Genomic DNA, 27459 nt, shown 5'->3' with positions numbered 1-27459 from the left:
AGGGAGGCCTGGCGTGCTGTGATTCATGGGGTCGCAAAGAGTCGGACACGACTGAGTGACTGAACTGAACTGACAATGTTCTAATATTTTATGTATATTATTAAGGGCAAAGGTGAAGACTTCAAAAGTTGCTATATAGGTACCATGAAACAGCACAAGATCCTTAAGCTGAATGCTTCTACAAAATATTCATTCAGATTAGCTGCAAAAAACAAGTTCGGCTTGAGGTACATTGAACTACTACAATATTTAAAAGTCTATACTTCAATAAGAACTTGAAACTAATTTTTCCATCTTCATTTATTTTTCAGTGATTTCAGTGGAATAGCAGTCTTCCACACATCAGGAACTATGCCTCCAACACCTTCACCCCCTAAGCTGAAAGAAGCAGGAATCTGTAATTTGTCACTAGAATGGTGTGCCCCAACTAACACAAATCCAAATGACAGTCTTACTTATGTACTAGAAATGGAGGAAGCAGGATTTGTAAGTTTTTCTTTCATATCTTTTAGTCTTCAACTTCAGTCTTAGGTATACTTTATATGCATTTTACTCTGAAAAAAATAAGATTTTATCAATTTAATTAATTTACTTTGATCAAAGTACATGATTCCTGAGTCTCAGTGTTCTGGATGGGACCAGTGCAGAGCCAAGGTTAAGCAAGCCTATACAGGGAGATCTTAAGGTACCCAAGTCCCTACAAATAAGTTAGAAACAGCAACAGCCGTAACAACAGAACAGAGACTCAGAGAAGTGTGTTAGTTCTTCAACTTTGCACCTATCCTGGACAAACTTGCATGGTCACACAGATCTCCTACATACTTCACCAGGGCAAGCCATTTCCTCATCTCCCTGAATCCTTGATGTGGGTGGAGGGCAAATTGTTTCATTCCATTCTGAACTTTCAAGTCTATATTGAATAGACTAGTCAACTTAAAAGCAACTGTAACTTTTATGTTATGTATATTTTACCACATTTTAAATAAAACAACTAATATTTAGATTTTTTGTGTAAGTAATATGTTAAGTGCCTTCATATACATTATCTCATTACATCCTGAAAAAGGATCCCTTTAAAGTAGAAATTATCTCTATTTTTTTTTAATACAGAAAAACTGAATTTCAGAGTCTAAGGGGCTTTCTCAGGACCACTCAGATGGAAAATAATTTGAAGTTGGAACTTGAACCCAGGCCTGTCTAATTCTTAAATCCATTGTCTTTCATTTCCAGGGGTTGGGTTTTAAACCTCAATACAATGGAGAAGATCTTTCATGCACTATAAGAAATCTTCAGAGAAGTACTACATACAAGTTCAGGGTATGTGGCTATAAGTTATAATTTGTATCATATTTTAATATAAAAGTATACACTTCACTAAAGATAAAAATGAGTGTCTTTTGGGGTTGAAATGAAACCTTTTTGTATTTAGTTCTCAGAAATTTTCAAATAACTTGCTTTACAGTGTTATTTGCAAACTGGACATTTTCAAATCACAAATTTATTCCCAATGGTCAACCAAAGTATTCTCTTTTACTCAAGCAGATCTTTGCCTGCAATAGAGAAGGAAGAAGCAACCCCAGTAAAGAAGTAAAATATGCTACCTGTCCAGATAAGCCTGGAGCCCCTAAAAAACCATATATAAAGGGAAAGATCCATGCACACAGAGTAAAAATTGGATGGGGTAAGTAATGTTTTTCTATTTTAAAACTTGCTCTAAATATCAACTATTGAGAAAAAAATCTTCCTCTAATTGCCCTCAGCTTTACAAAGTAGTCTCTTAATCATTTGTAAAATATTTTACCATATAAACGTTCCATTATGAACTCTGTTTTTTTTTCTTGTTCTCTATTGCTATCTCATTAATTCACATATGAACAAATTACTGACCTTTATATGAGCCTTTAAAATTATGGTTATTACAAGTAAGATTATTTCTAATATAGAGGCTTAAGTAGGACACACTGATGATAAATATCAACTTGACAAGATAATATACAAATTATTTTGTCTCTAAACTGGAAAAATCCGCTTTAAGTTACATACAATCAGCATTTCAGTCTCTTCCAAAGAACTTTAAAATGTTACTTAAGTAACATTCTAATAATGTAATTTGATTATGTTCTTATGATCTTTATTAATACTGAATATTAATATCCTATTAAATTTCATGTTTGCATTTTTCTTCCATGAAAAATCTTAATTTATGAGATAACATTGCAATGAAAGACTTTTAAGTTTACTCAAGAATAATTTTAATTTTATTTCTCTTTTTCAGAACCACCCGAAGATAATGGTGGGACAAATATTTCAAGTTACAGTTTAGAAGTTAGGGAGAATTTGGATGGTAAGGCATCATGATTTTTTAAGGTTTCATTCTGAAATAATTTTAGACTTGCCTAGAAGCTGCAAAAAATAGTATAGAGAATTCCCATGTGCAACCTTCACTTAGCTTCTCCTAATATTAGTATCTTAGTGCAATATCATAGAGCAATTATCAAAGCCAGGAAATTGCCACTGGTATAATACTATTAACTAAACCCCAGAACTTACTTGGATTTCTCCAGTTTTTGATAACAAATCATATTTACTAACTGATCTAGTATGATGTTATGGTTAATTCTATGGGGAATATAATTAATTACTGTAAATAGGTGATTGGACAGTAGTTAACTTCCTAAATGGCATACACATGAGATAAGATTTATAAGCTACCTATAAAAACTTGACAAATTTGCTTCTATTCCTTCAGTGAATTTCTGGAACATAATCTACAGTGGAACCACAAGGGAATTTCTATACAATCACCTGCAACCTGGTACGACATATAAATTAAGAGTCTTTTGCACTTCACCTATAGGCCATAGCCAGGTGAGAAAAGAGAGAAAGAAAAGCTTTTAAATTGAGTATTGAAATGAACTGTATAATATTACTAAATGTTTTACAAAACTAAACTTGAATTCAGTAGCCATAAGGTACTTTGTATTTTTCTTAGCCTTCAGATACATTGACTGTTCAGACACCTAATCTTTCTCCTGCATCTTGCTGTCCTCCACCCTTGAATGGTAAAGTGCAGTCCAAAGAAACCAACATCCAATGCAGTAAGACTTCTTCTGTGTTTGAATTACTGACCTAAATTTCCTGTTTTGTAACTTCTGATTTTTATATTGATATATTCAGTTGGCCAAAAAGTTTCTTTGGTTTTAAGTAAAAATTAAATACACATTTTTCATTTTTACCTAGAACTTTATTGAACAACATGTTCACCTTTTTGTTCCACTGCCTTCTGCCATTTTTCAGGCAACTTCGTAACTCCATCTTCCCAAAACTTTCTTTTTGAGCAAAAGACGGTTTCAGGTGCCAATTCCAGGGAATTGAAATTTTTTCCATTAAGAGAATTTTATAAACACTGAAATAAATGGAAATCTGAAGGTGAAATGTCTGGTAAATATAGCAGATGAATTAGGACTTCCCAGACAAGCTGTAACTGTTTTTGCCTGGTCATCAAAGAAACGTGCAGTATTGTGTTATACTGATGGAAGATTATATGTTTTCTGTTGATTAATTCTGGTGCTTTTCATCAAGTGTGGCTTTTAGTTGGTCTAATTGGGAGCAGTACTTATTGGAATTAATTGTTTGGCTTTCCAGAAGGAACTCGTAATACAGGACTCCCTTCCAATCCTACCATGTACACATCACCTTCTTTGGATGAAAACTGGCCTTTGGTGTGGTTGGTGGTGGTTCATTTAACTTACCTCATGATCTCTTCCATTCCATATTATTGTACAGTATCCACTTTTCATCACCCATCACAATCTGTTTTTAAAACGGAATGTTTTCATTATGTTTAAATACAGAATCATGTGAGGAATTATGATCAAGAAGGTTTTTTTCCACTTAACTTTTGTGGACCCCAAACATCAAAGCGATTAACATAACCAAGCTGGTGTGAATGATTTTCAACACTTGATTTGAATATTTGGAGTATGTCAGCTATCTACCACATGGTATAACACTGATTGTTCTCAATTAATGTTACAATTTGATTCCTATCAACTTCAGCTGGTCTACCAATTGTGTAGCATCGTCGAGGAAGAAATCTCAAACAAGAAACTTCACAAACCACTTTTGATATGTTCAATCAGCCACAGCATCTTCTCCATATACTTCACAAATCTTTTTTGGTGTTTTTACCTTTTTAGAAATAATAAATCATAATATGCTGAAATGTTTTTTTATTCCATCTTCAACATTAAAATAGCTACAAAAACTCACCAATTTCATTAAGTCTTTTTTAATGCATGCTGATATGATAGCTGTTACAATACAAGCTTACAAAATTGTTTTCAATGAAGTTAAAGGCAACTAAGCTCTACTAGAGCCACCTTACAGAAAATAAATGAGCATTTTGGCCAACTCAATATTAAATCTATTAAAACAGAATAAATGGTTTTCTTTTAGTGCAAAATCAAATAATGTCTAGAAAGCTATTTCTTGGTAATTAAAATCAGAAAAAATGTAAATGTCTGGGAATTTAAAAGTTAACTAACACAAATTGGTATAATTTGAGCTTTTTGTTACTCTAGCATAAAGTAACTTATATGTTTAACATATCTTCTTAAATTGTGTTTTTAAGTACCATCCTTAAAATTTGCAATTTTTAAGTTAATTTTGTATATTTTTCAGATAGTAGGAAGTTGCTAAATAACACAGGGAGCCTAGTCTGGCACTCTGTGATGACCCAGAGAGATGGGATGAGGGGAAAGGAGAGAGGGGAGAGAGCGGGAAGGTATATATGTGTGTATATAAATATATACATATATGTACATGCATAATTATGCTGAAGCCTGTCATGCTGAAGTCCATGGGGTCATGAAGAGTTGGACATGACTTGGCAACTGAAAAGCATATAATTATGACTTATTTGCATTGTTATATGGCAGAAATCAACACAAAATTATAATTTTTCATCAATTAAAAAAGAAAAATAAAAAAAAATTGTATATCTTTACAGACAATTCTCCTACAAAAGGAAACTCTGAAGCACTTACAAATGTCAAAAAGGCAAATGGTAACCAAGATGATGCACAAGGGCATTCTGGCTCAGAAGTGAGATGCACAGTGAGTAAATTCATTCCTAGAGAATTCAGTTTCTGGTTAAAAGCAACAAATAAATCTGGGGAAACTAAATTGTTCAGCTAACCATTTGTAGCTCACTTCACTTTGGATGAATACATGCTTCTACTTCTTATCAAGGTGGGGAGTGAACATGCCTGCACAATCATTTGTCTGCTTATTTGTTTGTGTTTATTTGTAGTCTGGATCTCATTCAGTGACATGTGAAACTGCTCCAGTTCCAAGCCCTCCTACTCAATGTGGTATACCTGTGCTAACCTGCAAGAGTCCAACCTGTGTTGTTGTTAGTTGGGAAGTACGTTATCAGTTTATTAATTTTGGTGATATAAAAGCACAGCAATTCATTTAGAAATTGCTTTTAAAGTCTATAACTCCCTAAGGAGTCAGAGTCTAGATTCAGTTCAGTTCAGTTCAGTTCAGTCGCTCAGTCGTGTCCGACTCTCCGCGACCCCATGAATCACAGCACGCCAGGCCTCCCTGTCCATCACCAACTCCCGGAGTTCACTCAAACTCGTCCACAGAGTCGGTGATGCCATCCAGCCATCTCATTCTCCGTCGTCCCCTTCTCCTCCCGCCCCCAACCTTTCCCAGCATCAGAGTCTTTTCCAGTGAGTCAACTCGTCGCATGAGGTGGCCAAAGTATTGCAGTAGATTAGGGTTCCATAAATCTTGGACCATGGTTATAGAACACACCTAAGACCTGTTGCTAGTGCTATTAGAAAGGCTAAGGCTTTGGTGATCCCGCTTTCCAAATCTTGTATTTCTGAAGGATAATAAATTTAGAAAGCCAAAGAGACAATCAATATGCAACCAACTGAATTTTTAAAACTAAAATAAGAGATAATAAAATTAAACCTATAGTTTTTTTTAAGTTTCATTGGGAAACCTCTGGTAGTTTGTTCGCGTATAACCACAGTATGACACATAAGAAATGTGACTGTGAAGTAATGAAGTTTTTTTTTTTTTAATGTACATCCATTTGAATATCTTCCCCTTCAAACTAATCAAACTCAAAAAGAATTGGCCTGGTTATTAAGCCCCCTAGGTATCTTTGATTTTTTTCTTCCTTTTTTCCCAAATTCTAGCAGAGAATTTTTAGCATTAACAAAAATCTTTAGTCTGATAATAATAAATGATTACTTATAATAAAAGAGGATGTTAAAATATAAAGAGAGAGATATGAATCACCTTACCGTACACCTGAAATGAGCAATTATAAATCAACTATATTACAATAAAATTTTTTTAAATAATAATAAGTGATTGATCTGTTCACACCACTGTATAAAAGCCAGAGAGTACTGCGCTTTGTGCTTGATCCCACTAGTATGTTGGGTTATCCAATTCTTTCTCTTAATTTTAGTTGAGCCATTTAATGTTAACTATATTGTTCAACATTGTGTTTATTTCTGTACTTGTCTATATTTCATTCCATTTAATAGATTATAGGCTTTGACACTGAAAGGATCATATTGTTACTTTCCATAGTATTGAGTATAGTGACTCCTTACAGAAAGAGCTAAATTTTTTGTTTTTGTTGCATTTTTCAGATTCCTGTATGTAATGTTGCTGAAATCACTGGTTACAGACTAGAGTGGGGACAAACTGAAGATTCAATGCACTTGATTTACACTGGCCCTTGTCTGAGCTATGAAGTTAAAGGTCTCATTCCTGCCACTATGTATTTTTGCAGAGTTCAGGTAATCCTAACAGTTCTTCCAATGTAAGCAAAGTATTAAGCTATGCTATTCACATTCATAATATACTATTTCCAGTGTAAAGACCAGAAGGGAGTCACAGACTTCCAAATCTTAAATATTCATCATATCCAGCAACAACATTCTGGGTTCCTTTACCTTGCTTTTAAAGCCTCACATAATCTGGCACCTACTTTCTCTTTTTGAATTTATTTGTTTTTTAATTGAAGGATAATTGCTTTACAGAATTTTGTTGTTTTCTTTCAAACATCAACATGATGGCACCTACTTTCTATTCCAACTTGATCTGACATTATTTTCTCTTCAGTTCTATATTTCCCAAATTTCCCTGAACTAACACTCACTTGAAATGCTTTTATAAAACACTGAATTCTGAACCTCCACTCAGACATACTGAATCAAATTTTCTAATCCAGAGATCTACTAATCTGTATATTATAAAAGCACCCAAAGTGATAATTATCATTAATTACGAAAAACTGCATAAACCATACCAAACAAACAAGTCTACTGCCACCCCAAGTATGTTTTGTACATTTGTTCATACTGGCTGTCTGCCTATCTTGTTCCATAAAGCCAAGTTTCTGCATGAATGCTTCCCTGAATACCCTAGGTGGAAGTGATCCCTTTATCTTCTACTAGAATTAGAAAATATATAACTTTAAGGTTTGGGGAAACAGCCTACATTTAGAATTACCTGATATGTTGTCCATATAGTGTTAAGCCATCAAATCCTAGGAACCCTAATACTGGCACCTGAGCTGCATGGTCCAGATTGCCTTTCATAACTGGAAGTTGGGGGGGGGGGCGGTTAAGTATTTTTTTAGAAAAGAATCCTTTGTAATATTTTTGGATACCCCTATTTTTGTATTAGAAAAATGCTCTCACAATATATATTTATTAGACAGCCACCACAATAGTTCAAAGAATAGGGGAGTTTATGAACATTAAAGTTGCTGTAGTAGGTCAGACATTAATGGTGAGACATTAATTAATTTAAAAGATATTAGAGAGGTAAAAATCAATGGACTAGCTTCTAGCCAAGACAGAGTACCCCCATAATTCCCAGGTCTTCCGTCTTACAACCAAAAAATCCTGAGCATAATACAACAAGCAAACATAGGAAAACTGAATGGTGGAAAGAAACAAAAATGTGGAAGGAAAAAATTCCTGGGGAACTCACAACTTAAATAACACAGTGGTGAGCTCCTGGACTTCCTTATCATCTCCCATATAGCCCAAAAAGGGTGTGAGAGAAGTCTCCAACTCGAAATTTCCAAAAGGGACAGGACAGAACAAAAACTCCAAGAAAAGTCTGTTCCACCCCAGCCCCAGCAAAATGACTGGCAATAGATTAGCCTAACAAAAGAAAACATTGTTCGCAATACCCACTTTACTCCATCCAAACATCAACAGAAAAATTACACATATCCCTGTCCTTCCCCACCCCTGAAATTTCACCAGGCCAAGTAGGAAGCTGACTATCCAATTTACCCCAGAAGCAAGCAATATGCTCTAAATTCCCTAGCCAGCGGTATCGGTTTTGGCAGGGCCAAGCAGGTAATTGGAGAAGGAAATGGCAACCCACGCCAGTGTTCTTGCCTGGAGAATCCCAGGGGTGGGGGAGCCTGGTAGGAGGCCGTCTATGGGGTCACACAGAGTCAGACACGACTGAAGTGACTTAGCAGCAGTAGCAGCAGGTAATTAATCTTCCATATTCTGCCTGGCAGAAGCAGGCAGTACTCTGCTTCCATTCCCCTGCTAACTGGTGTCAGTATGGCCAAGCAGGGAGCTTCGAGTCTTCCATACCTCTCTCGTGGAAGCAGGCAGCAGCTAATTCAGTGTGGGCAAGCTCAGCCTCCACCCACACCCAGCAGCAACATATTGAACAAAGTGGTATGATTCAGACTAGTTAGCTCTCTACTTTCCTCCTGCTCCTGTGTCATTGAGACCCAGAGTGAAGCTGAACTTATGTGTCCACCTACCTACACCGAGACTGAAAGACAATATGGGAAGCAGAGCTAGTCAGCACTCAGGCCCACCCCCCTTCACTTGCTGTCAGTAGGGTCCAGTGGAGAGCTCAGTCTCCATATCTTCTCAGCCATTAGAGAGGGATCTAGGTGTTGAGAAAGCTAGGATACTTGGTGCCTCAGTCTCCCCATTCTCTTCCCTTGGTGTCATTAAGACCCAGATGGGAGCTGAGTTTACACTTCCACACTGATTAAATAGAGGTGTTAGTCCTGCACTTCCCTTCTCCATGGTATCAGCACAACCCAGTGAGGAATTGAGCTTATACCCACACTCAGAGACAGTGATGCAGTATAAATAGTTGCCCTACTTTTGCTGGAAAGAAATCAAAGGGGCCTAGACAAGAGCTGAAATTCCACCCTAACCAACTTTTGCACTATACCTCTGGAGGGATACAGTCTACTAAATTCAGTTCAATTCAGTCTCTCAGTCATGTCTGACACTTTACAACCCCATGGACTGCAGCATGCCAGGCTTCCCTGTCCATCACCAACTCCCAGAGCCTACTCAAACTAATGTCCATTGGGTTGGTGATGCCATCCAACCATCTCATCCTCTGTTGTCCCCTTCTCCTCCCGCCTTCAATCTTTCTGAGCATCAGGGTCTTTTCCAATGAGTCGGTTCTTTGCATCAGGTGGCCAAAGTATTGGAGTTTCAGCTTCAACATCAGTCCTTCCAATGAATATTCAGGACTGATTTCCTTTAGGATTGACTGGTTTGATTTCCTTGCAGTCCAAGGGACTCTCAAGAGTCTTCTTCAACACCACAGTTCAAATGCATCAATTCTTCTGTGCTCAGCTTTCTTTCTAGTACAACTCTCACATCCATACATGACTACTGGAAAAACCATATCTTTTGACTAGACAGACCTTTGTTGGTAATGTTTCTGTTTTTTAATATGCTGTTTAGGTTGGTCATAGCTTTTCTTCTTTAAATTTCATGGCTGCAGTCACCATCTGTTTTTTGTTGGTTTTTTTAAAAAACAATCTACTAAAATATGATTAAATGAGACCTAGGTCTCATAGTATAATATTTAAAATGTCCAATCATTTGTCATAACAAGAACCAGGAAAATCACAACTTCAATGACAAAAAAAAAAAAAACGGACTCTGAAGTAAGTCAGAGGTTTGAGTTATCTGAAAAGAGTTTAAGCAGCCATCAAAAAAATATCCTGACCAGTAATTGTGAGTTATCCTGAAACAAATGAAAAAAAATTAAAAATCTAAACAAAGAAATAGAAGTTGTAGAAGAAAATCAAATGGAAATTACAGAACTTAATACAATAACAAAACAAAAGCTTGATTGGATAGGCTTAATAGTAGAGTGGAGATGATAAAAGATACAGTCAGTGACCTTGAGGACAGATAATAGAATTTACCCACTCTGAACACCAGGAAGGATTTAGAAAAAAAGAAAAAAATTAATGATTTCAGAGATACATGAAATAACAAAATACCTAATGTTCATATCATTAAACCCCAGCAGGAGAGAAGAGAAAGAGTAAGAATGAAAAAATTATTCACAAAACAATAAAAAGCATTCCAATTTTGGGAAAAAACATAATCCAAAAGATTTTAAAAGCTGGACAAGTCCAAAATAATACAAACCTGAATAAACCCACACAACTAAGCCACAATTTAACTAAATTCTGGAAACAAAAAAGAAAGAAAAATATCTTTAAAGTACCCAGAGAGAAATGGTACACTACTTATAGGTGAACATCAATCCAGATGATGAAAGATACCACATCTGAAACCATGGAGACCAGCAAGAAGTGGCACAACGTTTTTCAAGTAGATAGGAATTGGCAACTACAAACTATATCCAGTAGAAAATATTCTTAAGGAATGAAAAGAAAATAAAGACATTCTCAGATGAAGGAAAACTAAGAATTTGTTGCCAGCAAAACTACCCTAAAAAATATCTACAGAAAGCACTCTAAATAAAAAGGAAAAGATAACAGAAGAAGGTTTAGGACTTAAGGAAATAAAAAACATTGGGATTTTGACTCAAGATAGTGACATAGGAGTCCTGAGCTCACTTCCTCCCACAGGCTCACCAAAACTATAGCTATACAGTAACAACTTCCTCTGAAAGAAGTCCAGGAATATTCTACCCAGCAAAGTTGTTCTTCAGAACTTAAGGCAAGATCAAGAGTTTTCCATGAGGGTAAGAAAAAAAAAAAACCCGCAGGATGGGAGAAAATATTTGTAAATCAAGGGACTGACAAGGGATTAATCTCAAAAATATACAAATAGCTCATGCAGCTCAATATCAAAAAAGTAAACAACACAATCAAAAAAATGGGCAGAAGATCTCAATAGACATTTCTCCAAAAAGACATACAGATAGCCAACAAGCCCTTGAAAAGGTGCTCAATGTGACTCATTCTTCAGTTCAGTTCAGTTCAGTTCAGTTCATTTCAGTCGCTCAGTCATGTCCGACTCTCCGTGACCCCATGAATTACAGCATGCCAGGCCTCCCTGTCCATCACCAACTCCCGGAGTACACTCAAACTCATGTCCATCGAGTCGGTGATGCCATCCAGCCATCTCATTCTCCGTCGTCCCCTTCTCCTCCCGCCCCCAACCTTTCCCAGCATCAGAGTCTTTTCCAGTGAGTCAACTCGTCGCATGAGGTGGCCAAAGTATTGCAGTTTCAGCTTTAGCATCAGTCCCTCCAATGAACATCCAGGATTGATCTCCTTTAGAATGGACTGGTTGGATCTCCTTGCAGTATAAGGGACTCTCAAGAGTCTTCTCCAACACCACAGTTCAAAAGCATCCATTCTTCGGCGATCAGCCTTCCTCACAGTCCAACTCTCGCATCCATACATGACCACGAGAAAAACCATTGCCTTGACTAGACGGACCTTGGTTGGCAAAGTAATGTCTCTGCTTTTTAATATACTATCTAGGTTGGTCATAACTTTCCTTCCAAGGAGCAAGCGTCTTTTAATTTCATGGCTGCAATCAGCATCTGCAGTGATTTTGGAGCCCAAAAAAATAAAGTCTGACACTGTTTCCACTGTTTTTCCATCTATTTCCCATGAAGTGATGGGACCAGATGCCATGATCTTTGTTTTCTGAATGTTGAGCTTCAAGCCAACCTTTTCACTCTCCTCTTTCACTTTCATCAAGAGGCTTTTGAGTTCCTCTTCACTTTCTGCCATAAGGGTGGTGTCATCTGCATATCTGAGGTTATTGATATTTCTCCCAGCAATCTTGATTCCAGCTTGTGCTTCTTCCAGCCCAGCATTCCTCATGATGTACTCTGCATACAGGTTAAATAAGCAAGGTGACAATATACAACCCTGACGTACACCTTTTCCTATTTGGAACCAGTCTGTTGTTCCATGTCCAGTTCTAACTGTTGCTTCCTGACCTGCATACAGGTTTCTCAAGAGGCAGGTCAGGTGGTCTGGGATTCCCATCTCTTTCAGAATGTTCCACAGTTTATTGTGACCGACAAAGTCAAAGGCTTTGGCATAGTCAATGAAGCAGAAATAGATGTTTTTCTGGAACTCTCTTGCTTTCTCCATGATCCAGCGGATGTTGGCAATTTGATCTCTGGTGCCTCTGCCTTTTCTAAAACCTGCTTGAACATCTGGGAGTTCACGGTTTACATATTGCTGAAGCCTGGCTTGGAGAATTTTGAGCATGACTTTACTAGCGTGTGAGATGAGTGCCATGCAAATCAAAACCACAAAGAGGGATCAGCTCACACCGGTCAAAATGGCCATCATCAAAATGTCTACAAACAATAAATGCTGGAGAGGGTGTGAAGAAGAGGGAATCCCCCTACACTTCTGCTGGGAATGCAAACTGGTACAACCACTATGGAGAACAGTATGGAGGTTCCTTTAAAAACTAAAAACAGAGCTACCATATGATCCAGCAATCCCATTTCTGGACATATATCCAGAGAAAACCATAGTTCAAAAGGATACAGGGATACCAATATTCACTGCAAAAGCCAAGACATGGAAGCAACCTAAATGTCTGTCAACCGATGAATAAGATAAACAAGATGTGGTATATAGATAGATATCAGTCAGTTCAGTTCAGTTCAGTCGCTCAGTCGTGTCCGACTCTCCGCGACCCCATGAATCACAGCACGCCAGGCCTCCCTGTCCATCACCAACTCCCGGAGTTCACGCAAACTCATGTCCACAGAGTCGGTGATGCCATCCAGCCATCTCATTCTTGGTGGTCCCCTTCTCCTCCCACTCCCAACCTTTCCCAGCATCAGAGTCTTTTCCAGTGAGTCAACTCATCGCATGAGGTGGCCACAGTATTGCAGTTTCAGCTTTAGCATCAGTCCTTCCAATGAACACCCAGTATCGATCTCCCTTAGATTGGACTGGTTGGATCTCCTTGCGGTACAAGGGACTCTCAAGAGTCTTCTCCAACACCACAGTTCAAAAGCATCAATTCTTCGGCGATCAGCTTTCTTCACAGTCCAACTCTCACATCCATACATGACCACGGGAAAAACCATAGCCTTGACTAGACGGACCTTTGTTGGCAAAGTAATGTCTCTGCTTTTTAATATATTATCAAGGTTGGTCATAACTTTCCTTCCAAGGAGTAAGCGTCTTTTAATTTCATGGCTGCAATCAGCGTCCATTTGGAGCCCAAAAAAATAAAGTCTGACACTGTTTCCACTGTTTTTCCATCTATTTCCCATGAAGTGATGGGACCAGATGCCATAGATATAGATAAAATGGAGTATTATTAACACTGAGTCATCAAAACAAATGAAGTAATGATATTTGTACAACATGGAAGGACCTAGAAGTTATCATACAGTAAAGTCAGACAAAGACAAATATCATATGATAACAGCTACATGTGGCATCTAAAAAAATGATATGAATGATCTTATTTAGAAAATAGAAACAGACTCAGAAATTCTGAAAAGAAACCAATGTGTACCAAAGGGGAAAATAAGCAGAAAAAGATAAATTAGGAGGTTGGGATTAACAAATACATACTACTATATTTAAAATAGATAACCAATAAGTACCTACTATATAGCATAGGGAAATCTACTCAATATTCTGTAATAACCTATATGGATAAAGTATCAGGAAAACAATGAATATAAGTATATGCATAATTGCATCACTCTGCTGTACACCTGAAACTAACACACAACATTATAAATCAGTTATACTCCAATAATTTATTTTGTTTTTATTTTATTTTTATTTGGAGGATAATTGCTTTATGGTGTTATGTTGGTTTCTGTCACACAACAACATGAATCAGTCATAAGGATACATATATCCTCACCCTCTTGAACTTCCCTCCCACCCCTTCATCCCACTCCTTTAGGTCATCAAAGATCACCTGGCTGAGCTTCCAGTGTTACACAGCAACTTTCCACTAGTTATCTATTTTATGCATGATAACATATATGTTTCAATGATACTCTCTCAATTCATCCCACTCTCCCCCTTCCCCACAGTGTCCACAAGTCCACTCTCTACATCAGTGTCTCTATTCCTGCCCTGCAAATATGTTCATCAGTACCACTTTCTGGATTCCATACACATGTGTTAATATACAATATTTGTTTTTATCTAACTTACTTCACTCTGTATAACAGTCTCTAGGTTCAGAAGCCTCAGTTTAACTGACTCAAATACATTCCTTTTATGGCTAATATTTCATTCTATATATGTACCACATCTTCTTTATCTGTTAATCTGTCAATAGACATATGGGTAGCTTCCATGTCATGGCTATTGTAAATAGTGCTGCAGTGAACATTGGTGTCCATGTAAATTTTTGAATTATGGTTTTCTCAGGGTATATGCTGAGGAATGGGATTGCTGGGTCATATGATAGATTTATTGCTAATTATTTAAGGAATTTCTATACTGTTCTCCATAGAGACTATATCAATTTACATACCTACCAACAGTGAAAGGGGGTCCCCTTTTCTCTAAATCCTCTCCAGCATTTATTGTTTGTAGATTTTTTTATGATGGCCATTCTGACTGGTGTGAGGTGATACCTCATTATAGTTTTGATTTGCATCTCTCTAAAGTTCAACATTCAGAAAACTAAGGTCATGGCATCCAGTCCCAACACTTGATGGCAAATATATGGGGAAACAGTGGCTGACTTTATTTTGTAGGGGCTCCAAAATTGCTGAAGATGGAGACTGCAGCCATGAAATTAAAAGATGCTTACTCTTTGGAAAAAAAGCTATGACCAACCTAGACAGCATATTAAAAAGCAGAGACGTTTCTTTCCCAACAAAGGTCCGTCTAGTCAAGGCTATGGTTTTTCCAGTAGTCATGTATGGATGTGAGAGTTGGACTATAAAGAAAGCTGAGCGCAGAAGAATTGATGCATTTGAACTGTGGTGTTGGAGAAGACTCTTGAGAGTCCCTTGGACTGCAAAGAGATCCAACCAGCCCATCCTAAAGGAGATCAGTCCTGGGTGTTCATTGGAAGGACTGATGTTGAAGCTGAAACTCCAATACTTTGGCCACCTGATGCAAAGAACTGACTCATTTGAAAAGACCCTGATGTTGGGAAAGATTGAGGGCCAGAGGAAAAGGTGATGACAGAGGATGAGATGGTTGGATGGCATCACCGACTCAATGGACATGAGTTTGGGTAAACTCCCAGAGTTGGTGATGGACATGGAGGCCTGGAGTGATGCGGTTCATGGGGTTGCAAAGAGTCGGACACGACTGAGCGCCTGAACTGAATAAGGAGTGGTGTTGAGCATCTTTTCACGTATTTATTGGCCATTGGTATGTCGTCTCTGGAGAAATGTCTGTTTAGGCCTTCTGCCCAATTTTCATTACATTGTTTGTTTTTCTGGTATTGAGCTGCATGAACTGCTTGTATATTTTGGAGATTAATCCTTTGTCAGTTTCATTTGCTATTAATTTCTCCCATTTGATGGTTGCCTTTTTACATTGTTTATAGTTTCCTTCACTGTGAAAACTCTTCTAAGTTTAATTAGTTCTCATTTCTTTTTTTATTTTAATTGGAGGCTAATTACTTTACAATACTATATTGGTTTTGCCATACATTGACATGAATCCGTCCTGAGTGTACATGTGTTCCCCATTTTTAACCCCCCTCCCACCTCGCTCCCCCTATCATCCCTCTGAGACATCCCAGTGCACCAGCCCCGAGCACTCTGTATCATGCATAAAATCTGGACCGGCAATTCATTTCACATATGATAATATATAGGTTTTTTTTTTATTTATTTTAATAGGAGGCTAATTACTTTACATTATTGTATTGGTTTTGCCATACATTGACATGAATCTGCCCCAGGTGTACATAAGTTCCCCATCTTGAACCCCCTCCCACCTCCCTCCCCATCCCATCCCTCTGGTTCATCCAGTACACCAGCCCCAAGCATCCTGTGTCATGCATCGAACTTGGACTGGCAATTCATTTCACATATGATAATATACAGTTTCAATGCCATTCTCCAAAATCATCCCACCCTCACCCTCTCCCACAGAGTCCCAAAGACTGTTCTATACATCTGTGTCTCTCTTGCTGTCTCGTATACAGGGTTATCATTTGCATCTTTCTATATTCCATATATATGCATTAGTATACTGTATTGGTGTTTTTCTTTCTGGCTTACTTCACTCTGTATAATAGGCTCCAGTTTCATCCACCTCATTAGAACTGATTCAAATGCATTCTTTTTGATGGCTAAAAATACTCCATTGTGTAAATGTACCACAGCTTTCTTATCCATTCATCTGCAGATGGACATCTAGGTTGCTTCCATCTCCTGGCTATTATAAACACTGCTGCGATGAACATTGGAGTACATGTGTTTCTTTCAATTCTGGTTTCCTTGGTGTGTATGCCCAGAAGTATGATTACTGGGTCGTATGGCAGTTCTATTTCCAGTTTTTTAAGGAATCTCCACAATGTTCTCCATAGTGGCTGTACTAGTTTGCATTCCCACCAACAGTGTAAGAGGGTTCCCTTTTCTCCACACCCTCTCCAGCATTTATTGCATGTAGACGTTTGGATAGCAGCCATTCTGACTGGCGTGAAATGGTACCTCACTGTGGTTTTGATTTCCACTTCTCTGATTATGAGTGATGTTGAGCATCTTTTCATGTGATTGTTACCCATCTGTATGTCTTCTTTGGAGAAATGTCTCTTTAGTTCTTTGGCCCATTTTTTGATTGGGTCGTTTATTTTTCTGGAATTGAGCTGCAGTTGCTGCTTGTATATTTTGGAGATTAATCCTTTGGCAATTGCTTCATTTGCTATTATTTTCTACCATTCTGAAGGCTGTCTTTTCACCTTGCTTATAGTTTCCTTTGCTGTGCAGAAGCTTTTAATTTGAATTAGGTCCCATTTGTTCATTTTTGCTTTTATTTCCAATATTCTTGGAGGTGGGTCATGGAGGATCCTGCTGTGATTTATGTCGGAGAGTGTTTTGCCTATGTTCTCCTCTAGGAGTTTAATAGTTTCTGGTCTTACATTTAGATCTTTAATCCATTTTGAGTTTATTTTTGTGTATGGTGTTAGGAAGTGTTCTAGTTTCATTCTTTTACAAGTGGTTGACAAGTTTTCTCAGCACCACTTGTTAAAGAGATTGTTTTTTCTCCATTGAATAGTCTTGCCTCCCTTGTCAAAGATAAGGTGTCCATAGGTACGTGGATTTATCTCTGGGCTTTCTATTTTGTTCCACTGATCTATATTTCTGTCTTTATGCCAGTACCATACTGTCTTCATGACTGTAGCTTTGTAGTAGAGCCTGAAGTCCGCCATGTTGATTCCCCCAGTTCCATTCTTCTTCTCAAGATCGCTTTGGCTATTCGAGGTTTTTCGTTTTTCCATAAAAATTGTGAGATTATTTGTTCTAGCTCTGTGAAAAATATCGTTGGTAGCTTGATAGGCATTGCATTGAATGTATAAATTACTTTGGGTAGTATACTCATTTTTACAATATTTATTCTTCCAATCCACGAACACGGTATATTTCTCCATCTATTAGTGTCCTCTTTGATTACTTTCACTAGTGTTTTATAGTTTTCTATGTACAAGTCTTTTGTTTCCTTAGGTAGATATATTCCTAAGTATTTAATTCTTTTCGTTGAAACAGTGAATGGAATAGTTTCCTTAATTTCTCTTTCTATTTTCTCATTATTAGTGTATAGGAATGCAAGGGATTTCTGTGTGTTGATTTTATATCCTGCAACTTTACTATATTCATTGATTAGCTCTAGTAATTTTATGGTAGAGTCTTTAGGGTTTTCTCTGTAGAGGATCATGTCATCTGCAAACAGTGAGAGTTTTACTTCTTCTTTTCCAATTTGGATTCCTTTTATGTCTTTTTCTACTCTGATTGCTGTGGCCAAAACTTCCAAAACTATGTTGAATAGTGGTGAGAGTGGGCACCCTTGTCTTTTTACTGACTTTAAGGGAAACGCTTTCAACTTTTCACCATTGAGGATAATGTTTGCTGTGGGTTTCTCATATATAGCTTTTATTATGTTGAGGAATGTTCCTTCTATTCCAGACTTCTGGAGGCTTTTTATCATAAATGGATGTTGAATTTTGTCAAAGGCTTTCTCTGCATCTATTGAGATAATCATATCATTTTTATTTTTCAGTTTGTTAATGTGGTGTATTACATTGATTGATTTGCGGATATTGAAGAATCCTTGCACACTGGGTTAAAGCCCATGGGGTAATGATATATGATCTTTTTAATATGCTGTTGGATTCTGATTGCTAGAATTTTCTTAAAGATTTTTGCATCTATGTTCATCAGTGATATTGGCCTGTAGTTCTCTTTTTTTGAGGCATCTTTTTCAGGTTTAGGTATTAGGGTGATGGTGGCCTCAAATAATGAGTTTGGAAGTTTACCTTCCTGTAAAATTTTCTGGAAGAGTTTGAGTAGGATAGGTGTTAGCTCTTCTCTGAATTTTTGGTAGAATTCAGCTGTGAAGCCGTCTGGACCCGGGCTTTTGGTTGCTAGAAGATTTCTGATTACAGTTTCAATTTCCATGCTTGTGATGGGTCTGTTAAGAGTTTCTATTGTTCCTGGTTCAGTTTTGGAAAGTTGTACTTTTCTAAGAATTTGTCCATTTCTTCTAAGTTGTCAATATTGTTCGCATATAACTGCTGATAGTAGTCTCTTATGATCCTTTGTATTTCTGTGTTGTCTGTTGTGATCTTTCCATTTTCATTTCTAATTTTATTGATTTGGTTCTTCTCCCTTTGTTTCTTGATGAGTCTGGCTTGTGGTTTGTCAATTTTATTTACCTTCTCAAAGAACCAGTTTTTGGTTTTGTTGATTTTTGCTGTGGTCTCTTTTGTTTCTTTTGCATTTATTTCTGCCCTAATTTTTAAGATTTTTTTCCTTCTACTGACACTGGGGTTCTTCATTTCTTCCTTTTCTAGTTGCTTTGTAGAGTTACGTTATTTAGTTGACATTTTTCTTGTTTCTTGAGGTATGCCTGTATTGCTATGAACCTTCCCCTTAGCTTTTACAGTGTCCCACAGGTTTTGGGTTTTGTGCTTTCATTTTCATTCGTTTCTATGCATATTTTTATTTTTTTTATTTCTTCTATGATTTGTAGGTTATTCAGCAGCGTGTTGTTCAGCCTCCATATGTTGGAATTTTTAATAGTTTTTCTCCTGTAATTGACATCTAGTCTTACTGCATTGTGGTCAGAAAAGATGCTTGGAATGATTTCAATTTTTGTGAATTTACCAAGGCTAGATTTATGGCCCAGGATGTGATCTATCCTGGGAAATTCATTGTTTTGGGGTGAAATGTCAAATAGATATCAATTAGGTCTAACTGGTCTATTGTATCATGTAACGTTTGTGTTTCCTTGCTGATTTTCTGTTTAGTTGATCTATCCATAGCTGTGAGTGGGGTATTAAAGTCTCCCACTATTATTGTGTTACTGTTAATTTCCCCTTTCATACTTGTTAGCATGTCTTACATATTGTGGTGCTCCTATGTTGGGTGCATATATATTTATAATTATTATATCTTCCTCTTGGATTGATCCTTTGATCATTATGTAGTGTCCTTATTTGTCTCTTTTCACAGACTTTGTTTTAAAGTCTATTTTATCTGATATGAGTATTGCTACTACTGCTTTCTTTTGGTCTCTATTTGCGTGGAATATCTTTTTCCAGTCCCTCACTTTCAGTCTGTATGTGTCCCTCGTTTTGAGATGGGTCTCTTGTAGACAACATATATAGGGGTCTTCTTTTGTATCCTTTCAGCCAGTCTTTTGTCTTTTGGTTGGTACATTCAACCCATTTACATTTAAGGGAATTATTGATAAGTACGATCCCACTGCCACTTACTTTATTGTTTGGGGTTCGAGTTTATGCACCCTTTCCTTTAGCATTTGTTGGAGAGCTGGTTTGGTGATGCTGAATTCTCAGCTTTTGCTTGTCTGTAAAACTTTTGATTTCTCCTTCATATTTGAATGAAATCCTTGCTGGGTACAGTAACCTGGGCTGTAGGTTATTTTTTTTCAACACTTTAAGTATGCCCTGCCGTTCCCTCCTCGCCTGAAGAGTTTCTATTGACAGATCAGCTGTTATTCTGATGGGAATCCCCTTGTGTGTTATTTGTTGTTTTTCCCTTCCTGCTTTTAATAGTGTTCTTTGTGTTTGATCTTTGTTAATTTGATTAATATATGTCTTGGGATACTTTGCCTTGAGTTTATCTTGTTTGGGACTCTCTGGGTTTCTTGGACTTGGGTGATTATTTCCTTCCCCATTTTAGGGAAGTTTTCAACTATTATCTCCTCAAGTATTTTCTCATGGTCTTTCTTTTTGTCTTCTTCTTCTGGGACTTCTATGATTCGAAAGTTGGGGCGTTTAACTTTTTCCCAGAGGTCTCGGAGGTTGTCCTCATTTCTTTTAATTCATTTTTCTTTCTTCCTCTCTGTTTCATTTATTTCTGCCATTCTATCTTCTAACTCACTTATTCTATCTTCTGCCTCCGTTATTCTACTTTTGGTTCCCTCCAGAGTGTTTTTTATCTCATCTATTGCATTGTTCATTGTATATTGACTCTTTTTTATTTCTTCTAGATCCTTTTAAAACCTTTCTTGCATCTTCTTGATCCCTGTCTCCAGATTATTTATCTGTAACTCCAATTTGTTTTCAAGATTTTGGATCATTATCACTATCATTATTCGGAATTCTTTATCAGGTAGGTGCCCTATCTCTTCCTCCTTTGTTTGGGTTAGGGGGCATTTATCCTGTTCCTTTACCTGCTGGGTATTTCTCTGCCTTTTCATTTTGCTTATATTGCTGTGTTTGGGGTGGCCTTTCTGTCTTCTGGCAGTTTGTGGAGTTCTCTTTATTGTGGAGTTTCCTCGCTGTGGGTGGGGTTTGTTGGTTGGCTAGTCAAGGTTTCCTGTTTAGGGAAGCTTGTGTCGGTGTTCTGGTGGGTGGAGCTGGATTTCTTCTCTTTGGAGTGCAGTGAAGTGTCCAGTAGAGTTATGAGATGTCACTGGATTTGGAGTGACTTTGGGCAGCCTGTATATTGAAGCTCAGGGTTATTTTCCTGTGTTGCTGGAGAATTTGCATGGTTTGTCTTGCTCTGTAACTTATTGACCCTTGGGTGGTGCTTGGTTTCAGTGTAGGTATGGAGGTTTTTTATGCTTTTGAACTGTGGTGCTGGAGAAGACTCTTGAGAGTCCCTTGGACTGCAAGGAGATCCAACCAGTCCATTCTAAAGGAGATCAATCCTGGGTGTTCATTGGAAGGACTGATGCTAAAGCTGAAACTGCAATACTTTGGCCACCTCATGTGACGAGTTGACTCACTGGAAAAGACTCTGATGCTGGGAAAGGTTGGGGGCCGGAGGAGAAGGGGATGACAGAGAATGAGATGGCTGGATGGCATCACTGACTCTATTGGCATGAGTTTGAGTGAACTCCGGGAGTTGGTGATAGACAGGGAGGCCTGGTGTGCTGTGATTCATGGGGTCGCAGAGAGTCGGACACGACTGAGCGACTGAAATGAACTGAACTGAACTGAACTGATGGAGGTTTTTGATAAGCTCCTATCAACTAATGTCCCCTTTAGTCAGGAGTTCTCTGGTGTTCTCAGGATTTGGACTTAAGCTTACTGTCTCTGGTTTTCAGTCTTATTCCTGCTGTAGCCTCAAGACTTCTCCATCTGTCACTTCCAAGGTGGTTCCCTCTATTTTAGCTTCTTCGGTTTGCTGGTCTCTTCAGTGTCTAATTTCTTCCCTGACAAAAGGAAGTGGTAGTGGACACGTTTTTAGGCTCAATTCTTCAGTCGTGCTGTGGGGAGGGATGAACACTACAAACAAATAACACTGGCATCTGTGGGGAGTGCTTGCAATGTATCGGCCACACTGGGTTTGCCCCAGCTCATGTCATGTGTGCTGTCCCAATCTACACTGCACAGCCTCTAGATTGCTCTGCCAGGAACTGTCTGAGGCCAGCGCTGGGTTGCATGCACTTCCCAGGTTTAAGCCACTCAGGTTCAGGTACGTGGGTACTCCACAAAGGCGCAGACTTGGTTGGGCCTGCGTTTTGTGCCCTTCCCCGGTCCTAGCAGTTCAGGTGAGCAGGTGTTTGGTGAGCCTGGTCGCTGTGACTTATCACCTCCCCGGTCCCTGCCGCTCCGTTTTCTGGGTGTATAACCAGCGCACTTTCTCAGGTGGATGTCAACCGGCCAGAATCCCAAGAAGTCTTGGTTAGCAACGAAACCTGCTTGCAGTTTGGTATTGGATGTCTCTCTGGGGACGTGATTGCCCCCTTCTGGCTCTGGCTGCCCTCCCCTGTCTGTCTTGGCAGGGGATGGATGATGAGCCATTCGCAGCCAGCAGCTCTATACAGTCCTTTGTTCTGTGAGTGGGCCTGGCGGTTTCTTAGGTTAGGGCTTTTTGCATTTTCGTGGGGTAGCTATCCCACAGTCTGCTTTGCTATCTCAAGTTAGTTCCCTCAGATTGCCCTGGGGGCTTTCAGTCCCGGTCCTTACTCTAAGCAATGCAGCCCACGCCTCCCTGCCCAGCCCCCGCTTGCTAGTGGGGGATGCGGGCGTCTGAACTGCTTCTCCACTGGGAGTTACTGTTGGGCACATAATCTGTGGGTTTTGATTAGTTATTTATTTTTCCTCCCAGTTATGTTGCCCTCTGAGTTTCCAAGGCTCGCCACAGACTCTCCAGTGAGTGTTTCCTTGTGTTTGGAAACGTCTCTCTTTTTTAAGCCTCCCTTCCTGGGATGGGTCTCCATCTCAGAGATCTCCGATCTCTTTTGTCTCTCTTTTTATATTTTATATTATTTCCTACCTCCTTTTGAAGACAATGGACTGCTTTCCTGGATGCCGGATGTCCTCTGTTGGAATTCAGAAGTTGTTTTGTGGAATTTACTCAGTGTTCAAATGTTCTTTTGATGAATTTGTGGGGAGAAAGTGGTCTCCCCATCCTATTCCTCCGCCATCTTAGGACCGCCCCCCCCCTCGTTTCTTTATTTTTGTTTTTATTTCCATTACTCTAGGAAGTGTGTCAAAGAAGATCTTACTGCAATTTATGTCAAAGCATGTTCTTCTTGTTTTCCACTAAGTGTTTTACCGGTCTTACATTTAGGTCTTTAATCCACATTAAGTTTATTTTTGTGTACAAAGTTAGGAAGTGTTCTAATTTCATTCTTTTACACATAGCTCTCCAGTTTTCCAACACCACTTATTGAAGAGGCTGTATATTCTTGCCTCCTTTGTCAAAGATAAGGTGCTCAGAGGTGTACGGGTTTATCTCTGGGTTTTCTATCTTTTTCCATTGATCTATATGTCTCTTTTTGTGCCAGTACTATACTGTCTTGATTAATGTAGCTTTGTAGTATAGTCTGAAGTCAAGGAGGTTTTCTAGACAAATAAAGGCTAGATGCATTTGTCATCATAAGTTCAGCCTTATAATAAATGTTAGATCTTCTTTAAGCTGAATGAAAAGACACTAATATGTAACATGAAAACATAAAAGTATAAATCTCACTGTTAAAAGTAAATTAACAGTTACATTAATAATACTCTAATATTGTAATAGTGGTGAGTCAGTCACCTATATCAGGAAACCTATATATTTAACATGAATATTTTTTAAAGTACTAAAAATAAGTATAACTATAATAATTTGTTATCAGATACACAAGATTAAAAGATGTAAAATGGTACATCAAAAACATAAAATGGGGACCAGATTAAAAATAAATACCATTAAGTATGTGTAAAAACTTAAGTTGCTATTAACCTAAGATAGACTGTTATAAGAAGTTTTACATAAGCCTTAAGGTAATTACAAAGCAAAAGCATGTAATTGTCATCTAACTGCTAAGTTGTGTCCAACACTTTGGCAATCCCATGGATTGTAACCTACCAGGCTCCTCTGTCCATGGAATTTCCCAGGCAAGAATTCTGGAGTGGGTTGCCATTTCCTTTTCCAGGTGATCTTCAAACCTGAGTTTCCTGCATTGGCAGGTGGATTCTTTACCACCAAGGAAACCCCTATAAATGGTTACAAAATATGAAGAGGAAGGAATCTAAGTATACTACTACAGAAAGTCATCAAATCACAAAGAAAAGAGCAAGAGAAGAAAGGAGCAATGGAACACGAAACAGAAAAAAAAAACAAAACAATTGCCAAAATAGCAGTAGTAACTCCAAGATTATCAATAATTACAAACACATTGAATTCTCTAGTCAAAAGGCATAGAGTGGCTGAAAGGGCAAAATCGCAATAACTTATCATACAATGTCTCTTGTATGATAACTACAAGAGACAATTCAGCTTTAAGGACACACATAAACTGAAACCAAAGGTATGAAAAACAAAAATCCTTGCAAATGAAAAACAAAAAAGCTATACTTATATCAGACAAAATAGACGAGAAAGCAAGCACTACAAGAAGGGTCAAAGAAGGAAATTATATAATGAAAAAGGGTCAATCCAACAAGAAGATATAACATTCATAAATATTGATGCACTCAACATAGAGTTATATAAATATATATAACTAAATATATAAATATATAAAGCAATACTAACAGACCTGCCCCCTTCATGGATCACAGCCTTGTCATGGTGAAGGCGCTTGTGTAACTCAATGAAGCTATGAGCCATGCTGTGCAGGGCCACCCAAAATGGACAGGTCGTAATGAAGAGTTATGACAAAACATGGCCCACTGGAGGAGGAAATGGCAAATTACTCCAGTATTCTTGCCATGAAAACCCCATGAACAGTATGAGTGGGCAAAAAGTTTTGACACCAGAAGATGAGCCCCCAGGTCGGAAGGTGTCCAATATGCTACCGGGGAAGAGCAGAGGACAATTACTAATAGTTCCAAAAAGAATGAAGCAGCTGAGGAAAAGCAGAAATGATGCTCAGTTGTGGGTTTGTCTGGTAGTTAAAGTAAAATCCAAGTTGTAAAGAATAATATTGCATAGGGATCTGGAATGTTAGGTCCATGAATCAAGGTAAATTGGATATGGTCAGACAGGAGATGATAAGAGTGAACATTGACATCTTAGGAATCAGTGAACTAAAATGGACAGGAATGGGTGAACTTAAATCAGATGACCATTATATCTACACCTGTGGGCAAGAATCCCTTAGAAGAAATGGAGTAGCCTTCATAGTCAACAAAAGAGCCCAAAAAGCAGTACTTGGGTGCATTCTCAAAAACAACAGAATGATCTTGGTTCATTTCCAAGGCAAACCACTCAACATCACAGTAATCCAAGTCCATGCCCCAAACATTGATGCTGAAGAAGCTGAAGTTGACCAGTTCTATGAAGATCTACAATACCTTCTAGAACTAACATCAAAAAAAGATGCCCTTTTCATCATAGGGATTGGTAGGCAAAAGTAGGAAGTCAAGAGATACCTGGAGTAACAAGCCAAAAGTTTGGCCTTGGAGTACAAAATGAAGTAGGGCAAAGGCTAACAGGGTTTTGTCAAGAGAATGCACTGTTCATAGCAAACACCCCCTTCCAACAACACAAGACGACTCTGCGCGGACGTCACCAGATGATCAATATCAAAATCAGATTGATTATATTTTTGCATCTAAGGATGGAGAAGCTCTATATAGTCAGCAAAAACAAGATCTGGAGCTGACTGTGGCTCAGATCATGAACTACTTATTGCAAGTTCAGGCTTAAATTGAAGAAAGTAGGGAAAACCACTAAACCATTTAGGTATGACCTAAATCAAACCCCTTATGATTATACAGTGGAAATGACAAATAGATTCAAGGGAGTAGAACTAGTAGACAGCATGCCTGAAGAACTATGGGTGGATGTTTGTAACATTGTATAGGAGGTGGTGACCAAAAACTATCCCAAAGAATAAGAAATGCAAGATGGCAAAGTGGTTATCTGAGGAGGCTTTACAAATAGCTGAGAAAAGAAGAGGAGTAAAAGGCAAAGGAGAAAGGGAAAGATATACCCAACTGAATGCAGAGTTCCGGAGAATGTAAAAAGATTGAATTACCAAGAATCTTCTCTAACTAGGAAGCAATTACAAGAAGAAAATGGAAAAAACTCAAATATATGTGGAGATTTAACAACATACTCCTGAACAGCCAATGGGTCAAAGAAGAAATCAAAAGAGAAACCTAAAAATATCTGAAACAAATGAAAAAGGAAATACAACATACTAAACATATGAGATTGGGCTTCCAGAGTAGTGCTAGTGGTAAAGAACCTGCCTGCCAATGCAGAAGACACAAGAGATGTGAGTTTGATCCCTGGGTCAGGAAGATCCCCTGGAGGTGGGCATGTCAACCCACTCCGGTATTCTTGCCTGGAGAATCCCAAGGACAGAGGAGCTTGGTGGGCTACAGTTCATAGGGTCGCAAAGAGTCAGACACTACTGAAGCAACTGAGCATGCACACAAACATATAAGATGCAACAAAAGCAGTTTGAAAAGGAAAGTTCATAGTGATAATAAGGAAATAGATTAATATTAACAAGCAGATGAAGGAAATAGCAATGATCAAAGTGAAAATAAATGAATTAAAGACTAAAAAGTCAATAGAAGACATCAATTACTAAGAACTGACTTTTGAAAAGATAAACAAAATAGACAAACATTTACCTAGACTTATGAAGAAAATAAGAATGAGAACACAAGTAAATAAAATTAGAAATGAAAGAGTAGACAACCGATACCACAGAAACACAAACCATTATAAGAGATTAATGTGAACAATTGTACAGTAAGTTAAACAACATAGAAATAATGAATACATTCTTAAAAACAAACAACCTACTCAGAATAAATCATGACGATATAGAAAATTTGAACAACCAATGATGAATAATAACTGGATCAATAATCGAATACCTCCCAACAAAGAAAGGTCCAGCACATGATGGCTTCACTGGTGAATTCTACCATTTAAAGAAGAATCAATACCAAATTTTCTTGAACTCTTTCAAAAATAGAAGAGGAGGGACACTTCCAAAATCATTTTATGAGGCCAGAATTCCCATGATACCAAAACCAGAGAAGAAAAAATTACAGGCCAGTATACTTGAGGAACATAGAT

At 38.0% G+C, this 27459-nt stretch overlaps 1 protein-coding gene across 1 annotated transcript in view; it reads left to right on the top strand.

The window, feature by feature from the left end:
- Positions 1-27459, top strand: part of LOC129563931 (fibronectin type III domain containing protein 3C1-like) — a 73619-nt gene that overhangs the window by 16958 nt on the left and 29202 nt on the right. The window contains exons 12-21 of the mRNA XM_055437610.2: positions 106-227; positions 312-486; positions 1231-1317; positions 1543-1681; positions 2276-2344; positions 2750-2868; positions 2993-3098; positions 5012-5118; positions 5315-5428; positions 6684-6833. Coding sequence (XP_055293585.2) covers positions 106-227; positions 312-486; positions 1231-1317; positions 1543-1681; positions 2276-2344; positions 2750-2868; positions 2993-3098; positions 5012-5118; positions 5315-5428; positions 6684-6833 — 1188 coding nt within the window. The remainder of the gene's footprint in view (positions 1-105; positions 228-311; positions 487-1230; positions 1318-1542; positions 1682-2275; positions 2345-2749; positions 2869-2992; positions 3099-5011; positions 5119-5314; positions 5429-6683; positions 6834-27459) is intronic.

Source organism: Moschus berezovskii, chromosome X, assembly GCF_049115385.1.
Source record: "Moschus berezovskii isolate FMDL1 chromosome X, NW_MosBer_1.0, whole genome shotgun sequence".
NCBI lineage: Eukaryota > Metazoa > Chordata > Mammalia > Artiodactyla > Moschidae > Moschus > Moschus berezovskii.
Note: the sequence above shows the minus strand (reverse complement) of the source record. Positions and strands in the feature narration are given on the sequence as shown.